Source organism: Dermochelys coriacea, chromosome 1, assembly GCF_009764565.3.
Source record: "Dermochelys coriacea isolate rDerCor1 chromosome 1, rDerCor1.pri.v4, whole genome shotgun sequence".
NCBI classification, from domain to species: Eukaryota; Metazoa; Chordata; order Testudines; family Dermochelyidae; genus Dermochelys; species Dermochelys coriacea.
In genome coordinates, this window is record NC_050068.2 from 307,636,157 (window position 1) to 307,656,064 (window position 19,908).

Sequence of the window (19,908 nt, forward strand, 5' to 3'; positions counted from 1 at the left end):
CCCATATTGCTGAAGCTTAGGTACGTAGTCTTCCAATCATTCAAACAGCATAATGTACTCAGATAATAATCAAATAGGAGATGCATATGTAATCTCTTTTGCTCTGGAGAGGGATAATTCATCCACTGTACCAAGAATTTTGGGTAGTGTGGTGAGGAAGAAGTATGACCAAAAGTTGAAGTGCTCCTGTCAAACAGCTTCTCACTGTGTCAGCCTCAGGCATGTAAAATGTAATCACATTACTTTGAAGATGAAGTTACACTCTCAAAAGTGACTGTAAAAATGGGGTTTTTGGAGTCCACGTTTGTCTCAAATTTGCTCAGTTTACAAATAAACAGCTATTTTTAATAGATGTGTTCTTGCTGCTTTGTCCATCACTGTTAGTCGTAAGGAACTCAAATGGGAACTTTGTTATCTAGTATATCATAGTATTTGAGCCAGAAAAGGATCCAGATCAATCTCCCGCAGCTTCACTGGCTCTGCACTGCTAGCAGGAGTTAAAAGTAATTAAAAAAAACAACAGAAAACATTTGAGAATATTGTCAGAAAAATAAGCAGATGACTGAAGTTGAGAAAAGTGTCATTTTTACTTTACAAATTTTCTATAACTATTTGGTGGATACTGCCATCCACAGCATAACAATTTTAAATCTGGAAGTGAAACAAACAAAGATAGGAATGTTTACAAAACTATATTACTTTCATATATTGTAAATATTTTGGCAAAAGGTGGCATTTTAAGTCAATGCAATTAGCAAAACATCCTTTGTTTACACTTAATAAATGAACACTGTGTAATTTTTCCTTGAACTGGACAGAACACTGCTTACTTCTGAACTTTTAGCTGCAGTTATTTTAGTTTCTTCTTCTATTTCTTTCTGTCTCCAAAGATGGCTGTTCAAAATACCCTCTTGTAGAGCTCTGGCACTCTGTTCTTGAGAGAGCTGTCTCTGTGTTTCATTACGTTCTTCTTCAACCTAATACAAACACATTTTAAATATTTTAATATTGGAAAATATACTAGATATAGTAATCATTGTCCTTTTCATCATGGCTTCCTCACCCATACATGAAGACGTTCTGCACATTTGCCTAAAGAACACCTCTTTAAGATATGTCTGCTTCCTTAGGATATATATAGGATGGAAGTTTATCTTGAAAACACTGAATTTAATATTGTCTTTAACTGATCTACTTTTAACAGTAAACTGAAAAGAACTTCCAATATTTAGATCACCCCAAGCATTAAGAAAAAACATTTTTGTAACAAATTTTTCTTTCAAAGATGAAAGTAGTCACAAGTAAACATAGCTCTAAACTTTCAAAAATATGTCCCCAAATTATGGGCTTAAAGATGCAAATACAATTACTGCACCTGCAGTAATTACTGCAATTATGGACTAAACTCCTGACACAGAAAATACACAAATAATTGCATTTGCAAACCTGAAGCCTTAACTGAGACCCAGCTAAAAGTCAGGTTCTTAATATCACTGCACAGTAATTTACAGCAGAATTTAGTTAAGACATTAAACCTCAGAAATTTATAGCATCTTGACTTCAATAGGACTTAGGTATGTCCTTAAAGTTAAGCATATGCTTAAATGCTGTGCAGAACAGGACTTCAGTGCTTTGCTGAAATGGGATTTATAACTTGTGTTCAATCCAAGACTTTGTCAAATTGTTGTACAAACAGTTCAGTGTGTCCATACTAGTCATTCTTACAGGTGTCTTGAAGCACTGTAGTTTTCACCACATCCAAAAAGTCTGTTCTAAACCATTTCAGATGCCCTTTCGGTACTGATCATACAGTTCCTGGCACAGCTTCCAGAAGAAACTGATTCTGGAAGATTTCAAAATATTGATGATGCAATGTGGCACAGTAAGAGAAAGACCACCTGAGCCATTTTATTCTGAACCATATTAGTTCCATGTACATTTGCACTAAATCTGTAGAAGTTGAAACTGTTCAGACTAATCTAGTATTTATTCCTACTGAAAACAAGTCTAATCTAAATGGTAGTTGGTACCAATGAAAACAATTTGGATCTTGTATGTGTAAAAATAGGAAGTGTTCTGCAAGTGTGGTAGGAGGACCATGCTATTCTTAGCATAGTAAGTTTCTCTAGAGAAGACAAGGCCTAAAAGTCACAATGGGGAATTGCTATCATGTTTTGAGGATAAGTTCGTATGCAGGCTGAACTTAAGAATGTTCAATGATAAAGCAGCCTTAATGTTGAATACATTTCAACAATGAAGGTTATAAGTAGGTCAAGGCTAGTGAAAAGATCCATGAGATCGTGTGCAGACAGCTGAATGGTACACACTGCATAAACATGATTGTTTAAATAGCTTAATCATCAGATTTGAGATACCCAATCCTTTACGATAGAAATCATGATCCTTATTTTATAGTTAATGCCTCACTGAGTATCAACTACCTACACAAGCCCAATAAAAACTATTTGTTAGAAATAGAGACCATGAATTCATAGCTTTACGATGTTTTGCCTTTTTTTAAAAAAAAAACAGTCCTCTCTGATGAGCAGGTTACTTTTCATGTAAAGTCTGTCAACATTAAATGACTTTTCATGTAAAATCTGTCAACATTAAGTGAAGACTGACACTAAAATGCAAGTCAGAAACACGCAAAAATTCTGTGCGTCTTTTCTGAAAATAAGAGAAAAAAATAAATCAAATGATCTTTTCAACTTGAAGTGATATTCTCAATATTCTTTGTAACAGACTTCTTAAGCTGAACTAATTGACAATTTTAGATTATTTCTGAAGCTGTACCAAAAAAACAGTCCTCTCTGATGAGCAGGTTACTTTTCATAGAAAACTAATTTGGTACTGAAAATGTAAGGAATCTACAATTAAACAATTTTATCACTTAATATCAAATATGGGTAAATGAATTTTCCAGTGTTTGGTATTGAATAAAGCATCATTTTGCAAGAATGGACACCCTGCTTCCATTTAAAAAGTTTAAATAACTAGAGCCCTGCAGAGATACAAAATTTGAGTCCACATCCATCCATGATCCACAGACATAATCTGCGGATATAAAGCAGATATCTGCAGATTTGCAGGGCTCTATAAATAACACATACAGTTCTCACAGCTAGGATGTTACCAAGGGACACAAAGTTCTTACCATTTTTCGAACAGTATTCACAAGGCCTCGTATTTCCTGAGGTGTTTTCCTCTTGAACCCCAGGTCTAATGTAGTTGAAGGAAAATTAATCCCTTTAAGAGTGTTCTCTCTCACAGGAGGAACAGAAAATGATAGAAGAGGGGAAGGAAATCTGCTTTCATGTCTGCTGGGAACATGTGCTCTACACAAAGGAGTAGAGACAACAGAGCCTCTAAGAGGAGGACTAGAGAAAGAAGAGATGGGCTCCTGATGAGGCTGAATAACTTTCTTCATTCTACTAATTCTAGATCTGCCAAACCATTTGCTACAATCCACACAGACAGAAGTCAAAAGGAAATTTCCTAGCACACTACATTCTGAAAATATCCACTTTCGAGCAACACAATTGCACTCTCACAAATATTTCTTAGCTCCACATTTTTTTCAGCTTGTTAAAGATCTTGTATTCCAAATTCCCGAACAAAATATTAAGCTGGAGATAAGAAGATTCCAGGAAAAATTTATAAAAGAAAATACAAGGCCCAGGGAACTTGGCAGAGTGTCCTGGAGTGAGACAAAAACCTTCCTTAATTTCTTGATGTTTGTTCATAAGTTCTACCTCTCATGCTGACAGTATGAGAGGGATGAAAAATAGGCAGGTATTTTAACTATTCTTAAAATTGAACTCAAACTTGCAAATATGGAAAATTTAAAATAAAATCAGTAAACTAACAATGTTCCTCTACTTAATTTTACCAATTTGTAATCAATTTATTATGGAAAAATAAAAATAACGATACATCCATATCTGCATCCATCTCTCTGACTGTGTTCATCTGACATCACAAAACACTAGAGCTTTGCTTTCATGGCTAATTATGATGTCACTAAAAATTTCTCCACACCTGCCTATCTTTATTACTCAATTTCTTGTTTGTTCTCAATCATAAGGTTACAAAGAAACAAGATACACATTTGTCACTCCTCTAAATTCAATGAAGCAGGGTGAAATGACAAATATTTTTGTCAAGAACCAAAAAAGAACAATTATCAGACATTTATCTTCTTCACTTTAGAGAGTCAAGAAGAAGATGAAGAAGTTCTTCGAGTTTACCACTCTGGCATATCCACATTTTTGAACATGGCTTAGTGCCACAAGCTCAATAGCATCTGAAAAGTAGTGACCATTAGGGGTCTGAATAAGCCTCCCCACAGATCAGGATTGTTGTTGTCAGATAACAGAAACTGAGGGTTGCTGGGACTACAATCCCTTTTATGCCTATATTCTACAAACAATATGATCAGTCTGAGAAAAATAAAAAACAACATGAGGTAGATCTGTAGAAGCAGCATATTCTGAGAATGCATATGCTACTGAGTGCTGGAATCTGCAGAGCTAGCTTTTGAAAGAGAATCATAGTTTCATGAGCATGTATGTAGAGAATTATATACTGCCATTATAAATGTTTGACTTAATTTTTTAAAACCCATTTTTTAAAACATATTAGAACACCACATCTGAATTAAAACAAATTGGAAGAAACATATACAAGAAAATTGTGCTGAATTACATATTTTAAGATTTAATACATAATAACCTGTTTCAAGTGATTTCTCAATGTTCTCAACTCCATTTCTAGACTCCTTTGGGTTAGCTCAAGCTGTTGTTTCTCCTCCATCTCTTTACAGTACTGATCTTCTTTCTTTCTAAGCAGTTCTCTGTTTTTGTCATACAGCATTTCTATACTCAATCTCTTTTCTTCTTCTTGTTTCAAAGTAAACCTGGTATTTGACACAACATTATTATAAAACCAAACACCTGGAACATGCTTGCACCCATCATGATTTTCAACTGCTGATATTTCAGCCCACTTAAAAAATTGGTAAAGAGAAATTTTCCTCAGTATGTAGCCTAAAGAACAAACCAACAGAAGAAGCACATTTTTAAAATCCCCACCAACTTCAATTCTTATCGTGTGACTCTGAAATGGACTTTTAAAGCAAATTGTAATCTCATTCAGAGGTGCCAGCTATACAAAAGTTTTGATGAAGATACATAACACACAAACTCACTAAAACAACACAATATTTGGTTATAAAATTATAAAAGGCAAAGTTGTAAAACATATTTCCTTACATAATGAACACAATGCCTTACTTAAAATTAAATACATACTTTGATTATCTTCAATGCCATAAGGGCCAAATCCTAAACCTTTCCGAAACCATGGAAGTGGGAAAGGAAGGGCTTCTCCCTGTCCCCTTCCAAAAAGGTACTATCCAAAATGTTGAGTCATTCTACAGTAATATGGAACAAGCATATTAAAACAGAGCAATTAACTTAGAAATAAAACATATGGCAAGATTCTCAAGCAAGTGTAAATCAGTGGAGCTATGACAGTTTACTATAGTTGAAGATATGGTCCAATGAATCGAAATAAGGTAAAACTTGGCAGCTGTTTTAAACTAAATATCTTTACTCTGAACCTGTAATATTCACTAGTAATTCCAAATAATAAGTATAGGTAATACTACCAGTAAAGTAAGTGTCTAAGGCAAAACTGGCAAGATTTTAAACATGACTTTTGTATAAATAAACTGACTGAACACCTTGTAGTAATTAAGCAGAATGTTTTTTCCTCTGCAAAGGTATTTTTTCATAATGGAGTGTACTTAAAGAATGAAGCCAATAATCTAAAACAAGTTTAGAAAAGTCTTGCTAGTTAATCAGCATAAGCTTCAAGCTTAATGTGATAAAAATGACAAGCATTTTTTTAAACACATGAAACTGAACCTTAAGGTACAACATCGATTTAATTTTTAGGTTAACAGAAAATGAAGGCCTTGAGGAGAGTTTAGCAATTTTATTTTTTTCTTTTCTGATAATTTAATCCAATTATCTGTAAGTGTAGAAACAGTGAACAATGAGAAACACAATGCATGGTATGTTTCCTTGTTCCCATGACATGAATAATAAAGCATTTGAGTATTGGGTAACCTTTTAGATATTTTAACCAATATCACAAATCATACAGACAACAAGAAAAATCTGATTGTATATGAGGAAATGGTTGGTTTAAAATCATGCTAAACATTTTCCAAGTATTTGTAACTACTAATATACAAGTGATTCATATTTCAGAGTCTGAACTCCAAACTTTACAAATAGTAAGGAAGACAAAGTGTCCTGTTATAAAAAACATTGACAGTAACATATGAATCTGAACTTCAAAGATAAAGGGTTCAATGCCATACTTACTGTAACTCTGCTAGACTACAGCTGCTCATGAGTGTAGAACTGGTATTCATTTAGTTGTCATTTTATTTAAAAAAATAACATTCAAATATTTGTTATGAAAATAAACAGTGTGTAAGGATTTGGTAAATAGAAAAGAAAAACAAAAGTATGCCAAAATTGGGATCAAACTGAAGTGTCCTTTTAAATACTAATACTTATCTGTTACACAAAAATCAACTTCTAAAAACAGGCTATTTATGTGAACAGTAACAAAACAAAATTACCCCCCCCCCAAAAAAAAACCCACCATACTATTCAGATCTATAGTCAAGAGATACTGCTCAGGTGGAAGCCCAAAGTTTGATCTTCCTTGACGGTGGGGTCCATCTAAAAAAGGAGTATCTGCCCTCTGTCTCCAAACTTGCTTGTTTCCATCAGCCTTTTAGCACTGAACCCAACCCTGGCCTTCATTCTAGACACTATCCACAGTTCTCAATATCATATATTAAATTAAAAAGTTGCAAAGATCACTAACATTAACATTAAGAACAACTCATGAGCTTTCATCATTATAAATGAAGGTTACTTTCTTGTAACCAGAGTTCTTTGAGATTGCTCTGCACATTTCCACTTAGAGTATTGAGCCACCTAGAGGTGCTTAATGGTAGAACCTTCGCCAAATGGCGTCTGTTAGAGTGCTCATGTGCCCCTCCTACCATGCCCCTCAGCATCTCCAAATGGTCTGAGAGTGAGGCTATATAAGGTGTACAGAGTCCTCTATCAACTCAGTCCTTTCACCATCGACACAGAGAAAAGAACAAAACAACTGTGAGAAAGAGGGGGAGAAGGGTGAGAAGTGTGAATATACAGAGCCATTTTAAAACACTCTGGTTACAAGTAAGTAATCTTCATTTCTTCTTTGAGTGGCTGTGGATATTCCCATTTATGAATAATTTGTTAAGCAGTGCTGAAAATAACCTGAAGCTGAGAAACACAGTCCTAACTGAATAGAGAATGAAGCACTATTCTATTAAATCTAGCATCATCACCTGAAGCCAAATATAGAGCATAATGTTTTGTAAAGTGTGCATAGAACTCCAAGTTGCAGTCCTGCAAATCTCAGCAAAAGGGAATTATTTAAGATAAACAAAAACACTGCCACAGATCTAGTGGAATGAAATCACAGATAGAGGAATTTTTGCTAACGTGTAACATTCAACAATTCATTGGTTAGCCCATCTAGAAATAGTCTGAGACACAGGTGAGACACAGTATGTCCCATGTGATTCTTACCAAAAGGGATGAACAATCTAGATGGTTTTTGAAAACTTTTAGTTCTATTTAAATAATATTCAAGAACTCTTCTTGCATCTAACGTATTTAAAACAGATTTTCCCCTTATTAGTACGCAGTCTTGGAAGAAACAGCAGCACAGTAATTGTCTGATTGGTGTGAAATTCAGAAAACTACTTTTAGCAAAAACCTAGGATCAAGTCTAAGAAACACTTTGTCTTTATGAAAAGACATAAATGGTAAATCAGCCATCAAGGCATTTAATTCAATTACCCTTCTGGCTGACATTATGGCAATAATGAATGCCATCTTTAGAGACAGATGATACAAAAACCACTCAGCCAAGGGTTCAGAGTGTAGATGAAACCAAATTAAGATCCCAAGGAGGGACAGGATCCCTCAAAGTGGGTTACATTTTAGATAATCCCTTTCTAACTTTTTAACCATATTATGCACAAATAGTGATCTAAAATGGTAAGCTGAGATAGCTGCCAACTGAACTTTCAAAGATAAGCCTGTCTCTTCTTGAAGACTCTCATATCTAGATCTGAGGAATGCTTGGAAGTTGAATGGTATACATCAGCCACAAAAGTAAAAGTCTTCTTTGGATCCGAAGATGGACTCAGAACCGGAGCAGATGTCAAAGCCAAAGCTGAAGATCTGAGCAGCACAGGATCCAGTGAAACGCTCAGGTCTACTCCCTTGGTCCTTGAAGCTGAAGCTAGAACTGGCCTGGGTTTCAGAGCCGTAGCCATAGAGGCCCTGTCAGAATCAGATGGATCCGATAAAAGTGACACAAGAGATCTATCACTGCTAACTCTGCTTGTCTTCACCCTTGCTTTCTGCCTTACAACTGACACAACCGGAACAGAGTTCCTCGAGCCCTTAAGGTTCTTCAGTTTGCTGGAGGAAGTCACGGAAGCCAGGACTGGCCTCTTAGACCTTGGATCCAACAAGTTTTTGCAACTGGATGGTTTGGCCTCAAGAGGATCCTAAAAGAGAAGCAGCTGTAATCCGTTGTGCCTCTCATCGTGAGCTCTGGGTGTGAAGTCCAGCAGATGGAACACCCAGAAGGAAAAAAGTGGTCTCCCAAGCATTTCAGGCACCAAATGTGGTCATCTGATGCTGGGAAGACAGCTGAGCTTGAAAACCAGCTTCTTTCTCTTCGGTTCCACCATAATCCAGAACTGAAATATTAACTAACTATACTTCTATATTGGGGGGGAGAAATGCTGGGGGGGGTGAGGCTCAACAGGGGATTGGATGGGTGGGGCTCAGCAGGGGGCTCTAGTTCTGGATGCAGGGGTGAGGCTTGGTGGGATAGGGATTCAAGTGCAGGGAGGGTGGCTCGATGGGGTGGGTGGCTCAGTGGAGTAGGTTCTCTGTGTGTGTGAGTCTGAATGCAAGGGGATTGTGCAGACATGGGGGCAGCTCCCCCATACAGTGACCCCTTCTCCCTGTGACTGAGGAGTAATGTGGGCAGGAAGTGGGGGAGGGATGTGGCCTTTCCTGGGGTGGGTCTGATTTGGCCCCAGCTGCTCCAGGGGAAGAGAAAGTTCCAGTCCCCCCGCCCCCAGCAGCTGAGTCAGGTGCAGAATTCCAATTCTCCCAAGAGTAATTCACTCTGTCACTCACCTGGGCTGTACACTGCGAAAGCAGCTAAGCCACCTGGTTCTCCTGGGTCACTGCTTTCCTGACCTCCCCTTACACAGATCATGAAGGCGAAACTTACCTGCTAGCAGAGAACACGTGGCTGAACTCCCTAAACATTCCTCTGTGCCCCCTTAGGGGGATGAGGGAGAGGGGGGACAAGCAGCAATGCCAGGTGCTCTGTGCCTGCTGGTTAATTTCCCCACGTGGGCTGTGCAGTGAGTCAACAGAAGCTACTCCCTGCCCTCCCGTTATACAACCTACATGGGCAAACTGACTGGCAAACACAGAGTGCCTTTTGTCGCCGCTCACCCCTGCCCCCCAATGTTCTTTCGCTGGGAGGAAGCAGGGCTAAGGGAGAAATCTGTACGCTCCCCCCATGCATCCTCTCTGCAACATATTCAGTTTGGGGGGGGCAATGCTTCCCCCTCCCACAAAACCCCTGTCTATGGTTATCACTAAACAATTATCAAGGCACTAAGAACTGGAGAAAACCCAGGCTTGAACAGACTGGAGTGATTCATTTTTGTCTGGCACAGCAGTTGGAAGGAACTGAGGTGGTAGGGGGCACCTCTGACCCTTATAAAGCCTCACCCTCCGAATGTTTGGAAACACTGAGGGAAAGACTAGGAGATGGTGTGCGAGGACTCTAACAGGCACTGCTTTGAGAAAGTTCTGCTATTAGGCTCCACTTGGCAGTGCAATACCCATAAGTGGAAATAGCAGAGCTACTCAAAGACCCCTCATTTTTCCATACTCTCTCCATCTCCTTTTTGTTTGCTGTCATTCTTTGGGACATGGATTTGTCACATTATTTGTCCATAAAGCACTTGTGTACTCATGATCCTATGTAAAAAATGTCTAGAAAGTCCTAATTTTGTAAATAAGCAACTTGTTTCTGAAGATTGGAAAAACAACAACCTGGAACAGATCTTACTTAGAGACTCTACTAGAAGCATATCACCACACAGTCTCTTTCATATAAGGTGTACATTGAATTGTTTATGGTTAGTGTGACAGAGATTACAGGGGTAGTTCTCACCATGGCAGCCAAGAAGGGGGAAACTGTATGGAGCGAGATTTACCTGAGCAAGAGACAGCAAAAGGCAGCAAAAGGTCAGCTGTGCTCTATTCCTTACTTTAGCCCTAAGTAAATCACTCCCTCCCTTTCCATGTTACAATTAGCTGAAAAAAAGACTGCATGGAAAATATCTGGCAGGTAGACTTTCCAGGCAAAACTATGATCAAACAATAAGCTTTTGACCAAACAATTTTGAGCTTGATGCTGTTAAGTGCTGAGAACTAGCCCAATCCAGCAAAGTATTTAAGAATGTACTTAACACTGAAAAGCATGTTAATCGTCCAATTGACTTTAATTCCAGCATCTCTTTTGTTATTTCATTCGGACAAAGTAACCTGGTAAAATGCTTATTAGAATTTAAGATTCCGTACTTGAGACTGCTGACATCGCTTTCCCATTCCATTTTTTGGTGATCCAGCATGGATTTCAATTCTCTGGTCTCTTCCAATACTGCTTGTAGCTCTTTCTTTTCATTCTCCAGCTTTCTTACTTTTCCCAAGAGCTGTGTATAACGGCCTTTTTCACGTTCTATTAATCGTTCATAGCCATGAAGTAAGTTCTGAATTTTCAAGAGACTAATAGAATCTGCTTTGTGAAGAAAATCAACAATGTAAAGATATGTGCAGATTTCAATTTGCAAAAAAACCAAAATCACGTCAGATTGCTTTAATTTTCTAAACTGTATCTGGAAACAAATGTAAATGTCTCTTTCAGTACTATTCAAAATCCAATATAACAAACATAACAAATGCTCGCATAGTGCTTGCTTGCAGATATCTTTTGCATCTCTGTCGAAGAAAAATATTTTCTAAAAATACTTCTGTTCACTGTATAATTTATGTAAAATATATAAGCTATCATTTACATTAGACGTGCAATGTTAAAATTTTATTTTCATTTTTATTTCATTATGCAAAGTACAAACCAGATTATACACACACATTCTGTGTGCGTGTGTGAACATAAAACATTTTATACCTCCAGTGATTGCGAATGCATGTCCAATTCAGTAACTTCTATATACTACAGAATGCATGCTTCTACAGTGAGGAGGAGATTTTCAAAGGCATAAAGAGGAATTGGGCACCTAACTGTCTTTTATGCCTTTGAGAATCTCCGCTTGCAATACCCGATAGAGAAATTTTGTGGCATGTTAAGTGGTCATCGATTGTTCTAAGTAAAGATACTGTAAAGATTATACAGTAAAGCTACATGACTTCTGTTCAAACTGGAGACAGATATTAAGTTTGCTCTCTACTTCCGCTGACAAAGGTATTACAGAGGCCACATACCCAGCTCTGGGGGTGGGATAAAGGAGCCCTTTGCAGCTGCAATACTGGATACCATTGTCTCTTTAAATGTCATTGCTAATAGGTGACCCTTCTGTAGTGTCTGGCTGCTGCTTGTGGAAGCTAGACAAATAATGGGAGGGGGAGGGGAAAAGGAAAATATCTAGCTAAAGCTCAGCAAATCTATAGAGAATGGGGAGGAGTTTCTGTGGCATCTCTATAGATGTGTCTCCACTGCAATTAAAACCCTGCAACTGGCCCATGGCAGCTGATTCAGGCTTGCGGAGCGTGGGGTAACAGGCAGTTTAATTGCAGCGTAGACATTCAGGCTTGGGTCAGAGCCCAGACTTTAGGGCCCTGAAAGGTAGGAGGGTCCCAGAGCCTCAGGGCTGCAGCCTGAGCCCAAATGTCTAAACTGCAATTAAGCGTCTCCTTGAATCCTGAGTCTGAGTCAACTGGCATGAGCCAACTGGCATGAGCCATGAGCCAGCCATACTCTAAGAGGCTATCTCCCTTAATACCTGAGCTGGGGATTTTCCCTCCCCCTGTTGTGTCGCTGGCTCTGGGGCTTTTAGAGACCTTTTAGGAGGCCCTTTTACCCAGTCTATGAGGGTTATACTGGCTTACTACCCTGAATCAGTGCTTCAGACAGCCAAAGCTCCAAAGGAATGTATCCTTCTTTATGGTCAAAGGAGACAATAAGTTTGGGAACAAATAGCTAGAAATACCAAGGATTTAAAAATAAATATGTGCTTTAATTTACAATGAGAATTCCAAGACACACAGGTGAAAAGCATTAATGTTGTCCAGAAATTGAAATAATTTGTCTTCTGTTGCTATGGAAACATAACTCTTACCTTTGCCATCCATACTAAGCTGTTCTATCAGCAACATAGCATCTCTGCAGGTTGAAGTAGGCAGCTCAAAGTCCTCTGTAGCAGTGTCAGAAGACTGAGTTAATTCATCAAAATCTTCTGCAACATCCATCTTTTTGCCAATCTACAAACAAGACATAATTTCATGAATAAAAAATAATGCAAATTACCGTATGTTATAACAAAAACAGGGTTATTATTAATTTACTCAACTATTTCCCACACATTGTGGTCTCAAACATAACAGACTGTAAACTCTTCAGAGACAGGACAGTGATTTACATATCTGGTGAAACACCATAAAACACCATGCCCATTTAAGTGTTATATAAATGCTTAACATTTAAAGCAATATTTTTGTTTAGTAAGCTATTTTACAGTACCTTGTTCCTTTCATCTACTGTTCTGGCTCCAGGTCTAGAAAACAAAAATAAATTTTGATATTGGAAAACTGATGTTAAGATAGAAGTAAAATTATATGTTTGTTCTGAAAATATTGATTTATTTATTTAGTAAATGTGAATTCTTTTACAGTCAATCGTGCATGAGATGTGGACAAGGGCTCAGAGTATACAGCTGAGTTACCATCAGAGCTGCTTAACACAGTGCTTTGTTACTCACAGTTCAACGAGATGAATAAGCTGAGAGAAGTGGGTGGACTGGCAAGAACACTGCCCAGAATAAGTCATGAGGTATTAAGCAGCTGGATGAAAAATTAATACTATTTTCTTACAACTAGGTCTGGACACTGACGCTTGCTCACATTGCTCAGAACCATGTACACTTCACTACGCTCTGCAGTAGATGGCTTTCTGTGTAGATACTGAACAAACATTATGCTCAACACTGGGGGTTTTGGTTCTTTCACTTCTTTCAGCATTAAGAAAAAAGCCTCTTCTGGTCCAAAATAATTTTAAACCACTTATTTTTGGATTCCTCAGTTCTCCACCAACAATATTTAATTTTAGTTATAGCTGTTGAGAACCTAGAAAAGCAATCTAAATGAGTCTTGCAAGTATATTCCATAAATGCAGAAATTTAATCCTTTTAGTGTGCCATAAAATGTAAATATGGTCTCAAGAGGAAACAACAGGAACCTTTTTTCAATGAACTTTGGATGTTGCAGAGCATTACACACAAAAATGGTTTGATTTTCTAAAAAGAATAAAAATTACAGTTTTTGACATGACTTTTTTTAAGCAGTGATAAACTTAATTTTTAAATACTCAGAAACGTACTGAACTGAGTCACCATGTGATCTTATTGATATAACTGTTTTTCCCCTCCTCATCCTGTTCTTTCCTTCACTGATTTTATTATTTCCATATTTTAGATTAGAGGTTCTCTAACTGTGGTCCCTGGATAACTGCTAGCCTAATGTACGTGCTGGTGGTCTGTCACATGCTACTAGCTCATCCTTATTTCTAAAAATATATAGACAACTAAAAATAGATTCTACATCCCTAAATATATTTTTCTTCATAAGCAATTACACAAAGTGAGCAGTCATGGGGTAAGAGGGATGGTCCTCTCATGGATCAGTAAGTTAGGAAACAAAGGGTAGGAATAAATGGTCAGTTTTCACAATGGAGAGAGGTAATTAGCAGGGTCCCCCAAGGATCTGTATTGGGACCTGTTCTGTTCAACATATTCATAAATGATATGGAAAAAAGGTAAACAGTGAGGTGGTAAAGTTTTCAGATGATACTAAATTACTCAAGATAGTTAAGTCCAAAGCTGATTGTGAAGAGTTACAAAGGGATCTCACAAAATTGGGTGACTGGGCAAGAAATGACAGATGAAATTCTATGTTGATAAATGCAAAATAATGCACATAAATGCAAAATAATGAAACCTAATCCCAACTATACATACAAAATGATGGGGTCTAAATTAGTTGCTACCACTCAAGAATGAGATTTCAGAGTCATAGTGGCTAGTTCTCTGAAAACATCTGCTCAAAGTGCAGCAGCAGTTTAAAAAAAGCTAACCATGTTGGGAATCATTAGGAAATGGATAGATAAGACAGAAAATATCACAAAGCCACTATATAAATCCATGGCACACCTACACCTTGAACACTGCATGTGATTCTGGTCGCCCCATCTCAAAAGAGATATATTAGAAATGGGAAAAGTAGAGAAACAGGCAACAAAAATCATTAGGGAGATGGAACAGCTTCCGTATGAGGAGAGATTAAGAAGACTGTGACTGTTCAGCTTGGAAAAAAGATGACTGAGAGAGGGATATTACAGAGGTATATAAAATCATGAACGGTGTGGAGGAAGTGAAAATGTATTTATCCCTTCACATAACACACGAACCAGGATTCATTTACCCAATGAATTAATAGAAAGCAGGTTTAAAACAAACAAAAGGAAGTATTTCCTCACACAACACAATCAAACTGTGGAATTCATTGACGGGATATGGTGAAGGCCAAAAGTATAAACAGGTTCAAAAAAGAATTAGATAAGTTCATGGAAGATATATCTATTAATGGCTATTAGCCAAGATGGCCAGGGACTCAACCCCATGCTCTGGGAGTCCCTATACTTCTGACTGTCAGAAGCTGGGACTTTATGACAGGGGAGGGATCACTCAATAATGGCCCTGTTCTATTCATTCCACCTGAAACATCTGGCACTGGCCACTATCGGAAGACAGGATACTGCACTAAGATGGACCATTGGTCTCATGCAGTATGGCCATTTATTTGTTGCAATTACCACAGTGCGTTAGGCATCTGTACAAAGGAAGAGATGCTCTAAACACTTGTAAATAGGATAGCAGACAGTCCCTGAGGATTTTCTGTATTAAAATATATTCCACACTATGAAAAACACTGAGAGCTGTTATTTTAGATTACAAACTCTTTGGGTAGAGACATTAGAATTTGTTTTGAGAAGTCCCTCACAAAACAAATTCTAAGCTCTGTTGGTACTACAGTAGACACTCATTAGTAGCAACATATCAGTGCCCTTTTGCTATCATAGAATCAGAGGACTGCAAGATACCTTGAGAGGTCATCTCGTCTAAACCCCTGAACCCATGACAGGTGTTGATCTAACCTGCTTTTAAAAATCTCTAATGATGGAGATTCTACAACCTCCCTGGGAAATTTATTTCAGTGCTTAGCCACCCTGACAGTTAGGAATTTTTTCTTAATGTCCAACCTAAACCACCCTTGCTGCAATTTAAGCCCATTGCTTCTTATCCTATCTTCAGAGGTTAAAGAGAACAATTTTTCTCCCTCCTGCTTGTAATAACCTTTTACGTACTTTAAAACTGTTATATCCCCTCTCAGTCTTCTCTTCTCCAGACTAAACAAACCCAATTTTTTCAATCTTCCCTCATAGGTCATTTTTTCTAGAACTTTAATCATTTTTGTTGCTCTTCTCTGGACTTTCTCCAATTTGTCCATATCTTTCCTAAAATGTGGCACCCAGAACTAGATACAATGCCCCTAATCAGCGCAGAGTAGAGCAGAAGAATTACTTCTTGTGTCTTACTTACAACATTCCCGCTAATAAATCCCAGAATGATAATTGCTTTTTTTGGAACAGTGCTACACTGTTGATTCACATTTAGCTTTTGATCCACTCTGATCCCCAGGTCCCTTTCTGCAGTACTCCTTCCTAGGCAGTCATTTTCCATTTTATTTGTGTGCAACAGATTATTCCTCCCCTATTTACTTCAGGCCATTTCTATTGTTTGTCTAGATCCTTTTGAATTTTAATCTTATCCTCCAAAGCACTTGCAACTCCTCCTATCTTGGTATCATCTGCAAACTTTATAAGTGTACGGTCTATGCAATTATCTAAATCATTGATGAAGATATTGAACAGAACCAGACCCTGAACTGCTCTCTGTGGGACCCCATTTGATATGCCTTTCCAGCTGGACAGTGAACCACTGATAACTACTCTCTGGAAATGGTTTTCCAACCAGTTATGCTCCCACCTTACAGTAGCTCCATTTAAGGTGTAGTCCCCTAGTTTGTTTATGAGATGATTACACGAGACAATATCAAAAGCCTTACTAAAATCATGATATACCACAACTACTGCTTTCCCCCTAGCCACAACACTTATTATCCTGTCAAAAAAAGTCCTTAGGTTAGTCTGACATGATTTCAAATCCATGCTGACTGTTACTTATCACCTTATTATCTTCTAAGTGTTTGCAAAGGTGTTTGATTGGTTAATTATTTGCTCCATTATCTTTCTGGGTACTGAAGTTAAGCTGATTTGTCTGTAATTCCCTGGATTGTCCTTATTTCTCTTTCCCTATGCTGCTCTTAAGTGGCGGTTGCTGTTATGGGGAGTGTCTGACCAAAGGCATATGAAGAGTTAAGAGGGTTTTTGAAGGGATGTGGCAGCCACATTGTGAGGGGGAAGTTGGTATGTGTGTGTGTGACCCCAGGTTTGGGAGGAATTGGGCAGCGGAACCCTGTGTTTGGCAGGGGAACCCCCAGTTGGCAAAATGGCTGAGCAAGTCTGCCTGCCAGAGCCAGGCTGAGGATGCTCCCACTGACAGGTTCATGCTCCACCCTGAACAGGTCAGTGCCCTGACCCCTCACTGCAAAACAGCATAGCCACACCTCACTGCCAGCAATCGAGATGGAGGGCACAGCTCAGTGCATGGGGAATGGTGGGGGTCTCCACTGCAACATAGCGGCCTCCCCATCTCCACCAAGCCAGATGCAGAGGAAGGGAGAAAACCTTCCAGCTGTGCCTCTGATGCTCCAACAACCCCAGCTCCCTGCCCCCCAAAATCCCTTTCTTCCAGACCTTCCCCCCAAACTCTTCCCCACACATGCTCTCTATGCATTGTATTTGTTCTGTCAGGCAGGGCAAGAGGACAGGGATGTGCGCTCTGGAGCTTCGCTGAAGGGCCAGGGTTGCAAGGGGAGTACAAGTATGCAGTCTGGGGAGGCAGTGCCCCTACATGCCCCCTCAATCTCCACCACTGGATGTGATATCACAATGTCACAATATTGATCTTATGTGATGGCTATGTTGCTGTTACCAAGTGGACACAGTTGGGAAAGTGTTCCCAGGGGAAATGTTTCTCATAGCGGCAGTTGCTCTTACAAGGTGTTGCTACAAACAAGTGTCTATAGTATTACTCATAGCTGAAGAATAACTTAGTCACCGAATAAAATTACAGGGCAACAAAAATAAGCTAAGAATGACTCTGACACTATGCTGTTAATTTTATGTCATGAAAATGTGTTGCAATGGGCAATATCACAATGAAATAATTGGAATCAGTGATCTTCTCATGTGGTGCTCTGCAAGGAGGCAAAAATATTTGTGAGATACTGTCACTTATCTATGTAAGCACCAATCTGTTTCCCCTTCTCATCAATTAGATAGCAAAGTTGAGAGCAAAGGAAGAACAGGAGAGCAGCACCACCCTACCCCAGCAGGGAAATGAGTAAGATGTAAAAAAGAAAAAAAAAACTATCACAAACAAATGCCAGTGAGTAACTTTTCCTTTTCGTAAGTCTTTCTTCTGCCCTCTTCTAATATGCATTCAGGATATTCAGTGAATGTTGAGACAAGAACCCAACATTTACTTAACAGCAATACTTGAAGGACCCAGGCCCAATGAGAGAGCACTGGGATGCAGAGTTCAACTCATATTGTTATATGAAGGAATGAGAAGACAACAAGGTTATTGTCTGGCAGTCATCCAAGCAGATAAAGTGACAACCCCTATAACAGAATGTCACTGAACCTCCTAATGGTGAGTAATGGCCAGCCTTCTTGTAAGCTAGACAATTTTTCTCAATGACTGGGTCCATGAATCAGCGCTGGTCCCTGAGATCTCCTTGACACAGTTTAGGAAGGTAGCTGGTCCCTGGTATCTAAAAGGATGAGAAACACCTGAGCTAGAAGATACAAGTGCATACCCTTCTAACAACGGTAGTCTTCATTATCAATTTGTCTCTATTGCAGCTATCAAAAAAGGCTAATGTCCACATCCACAAACACCATGTGGAGTTCTTTAAATGGGGAAAAGTAGTACCCTAACCATGCTCGAATCCCCCATGAAGGTGCTAAAATAGGAGGCTAGGTGGATTCAGAAGCAAAGTCTTCTTTCCTTTTTTATTTTGCTTTTCCTGCTATACTCCTATCTTTTTTCCCTAAAAGAAAAAGACTACAGGCTGGTCTTCACTGTGGGGAGACCAACGCTACTGCCCATAGATTCCTTCTGCAGGAATTCCATGTGTATCCCCTCACACACCAACTAAATTGTTGCTTCAACCCTTCTATGTATGTGCTGCAGTTGGGGTGTACCCGGTCCACCCACCATTCTCTGGGGTGTACCACCCATCCATGCAGCAGGGATCAATTTAGCGGGTGAAGACCAACTAAATCAACAGCAGAGCGCTCTCCAATCGACCCCGGTACTCCAGCTCCCCAAGAAGATTCAGGTAAGTTGACGGGACAGCATCTCCCATCAATGCAGCACAGTGAAGACACTGTGGTAAGTCGACCTAAGCTACGTAGCTGGAGTAGCGTAAATTAGGTCAACTTACCCCTGTAATGAAGACAAGCCCTAAGCATTAAAAGAAGAGGAGAAGGGGAACAGAGCAGTACTAAAATGAGGGTTACACACTTCTGAACAAAAGGAAGCAAAAGAACCTGGGGAGGAGGAAGATTTTTATAGATAAGAGAGAGTGAACTCTCAATTAATTTGCCTCTTTATTTCCTAGCATACTACACACTTTTTGAGAAAACTGTTATGGAAGGGATGGTGTATGGTCATGGTACTAGTGGACAACCAGCAAGATGGATGGATGGGGCATGTCAGACCACTGGAAGGTCAGCTGCTGAGCACTCAAGTTAGCGATGGATCGTGAAGGCTATCAAAAATTCTGCTACAATGTCACTGATATTCAGACATGAATAAATAGATTTACTATACTTTTTAGATAGCTCACTAATACTAAATTGTTCTGAATGTCTGAAATAGGATGGGAGAATAGTCATATACTGCAAACATCCTCCTAGAATACTTTAAAGAGAAGTGTGCTAAGCTTACAGCCACAGACTGAGTATCACTGATTTAGTGTAGTTGAACAACAAAACAAATAGCAGTATGCAGTGTTGTAGCCGTGTCGGTCCCAGGATAGTAGAGAAACAAGGTCGGTGAAGTAATATCTTTTATTGGACCAAATTCTGTTGGTGAGAGAGAACCTTCTGTGCTACAGAGCTCTTCCTCAGGTCTGGGAAAGGTACTCAGAGTGTCACAGCTAAATACAAGGTTGAATAGATAATTTAGCATAAGGAGTGAGAATCTGTACTAAGGGACAATTCAAGGTGAAGTGGCCT

General features: G+C 38.9%; 1 protein-coding gene across 32 annotated transcripts in view; it reads right to left on the bottom strand.

Annotated features, from left to right (window-relative positions):
* The window catches only part of LOC119854023 (ankyrin repeat domain-containing protein 26-like), a 187,900-nt gene that overhangs the window by 81,724 nt on the left and 86,268 nt on the right, over window positions 1–19,908 (bottom strand). For 22 of the 32 annotated variants that reach the window (XM_043495587.1, XM_043495497.1, XM_043495602.1 and 19 more), the window contains 5 exons: window positions 12,946–12,979; window positions 12,545–12,686; window positions 10,770–10,986; window positions 4,735–4,918; window positions 831–977 (listed from right to left, as the gene is read on the bottom strand). In XM_043495587.1, the coding sequence (XP_043351522.1) occupies window positions 831–977; window positions 4,735–4,918; window positions 10,770–10,986; window positions 12,545–12,686; window positions 12,946–12,979 (724 nt within the window). The remainder of the gene's footprint in view (window positions 1–830; window positions 978–4,734; window positions 4,919–10,769; window positions 10,987–12,544; window positions 12,687–12,945; window positions 12,980–19,908) is intronic. The other 10 variants (XM_043495595.1, XM_043495608.1, XM_043495548.1 and 7 more) reach the window with 1 other exon arrangement.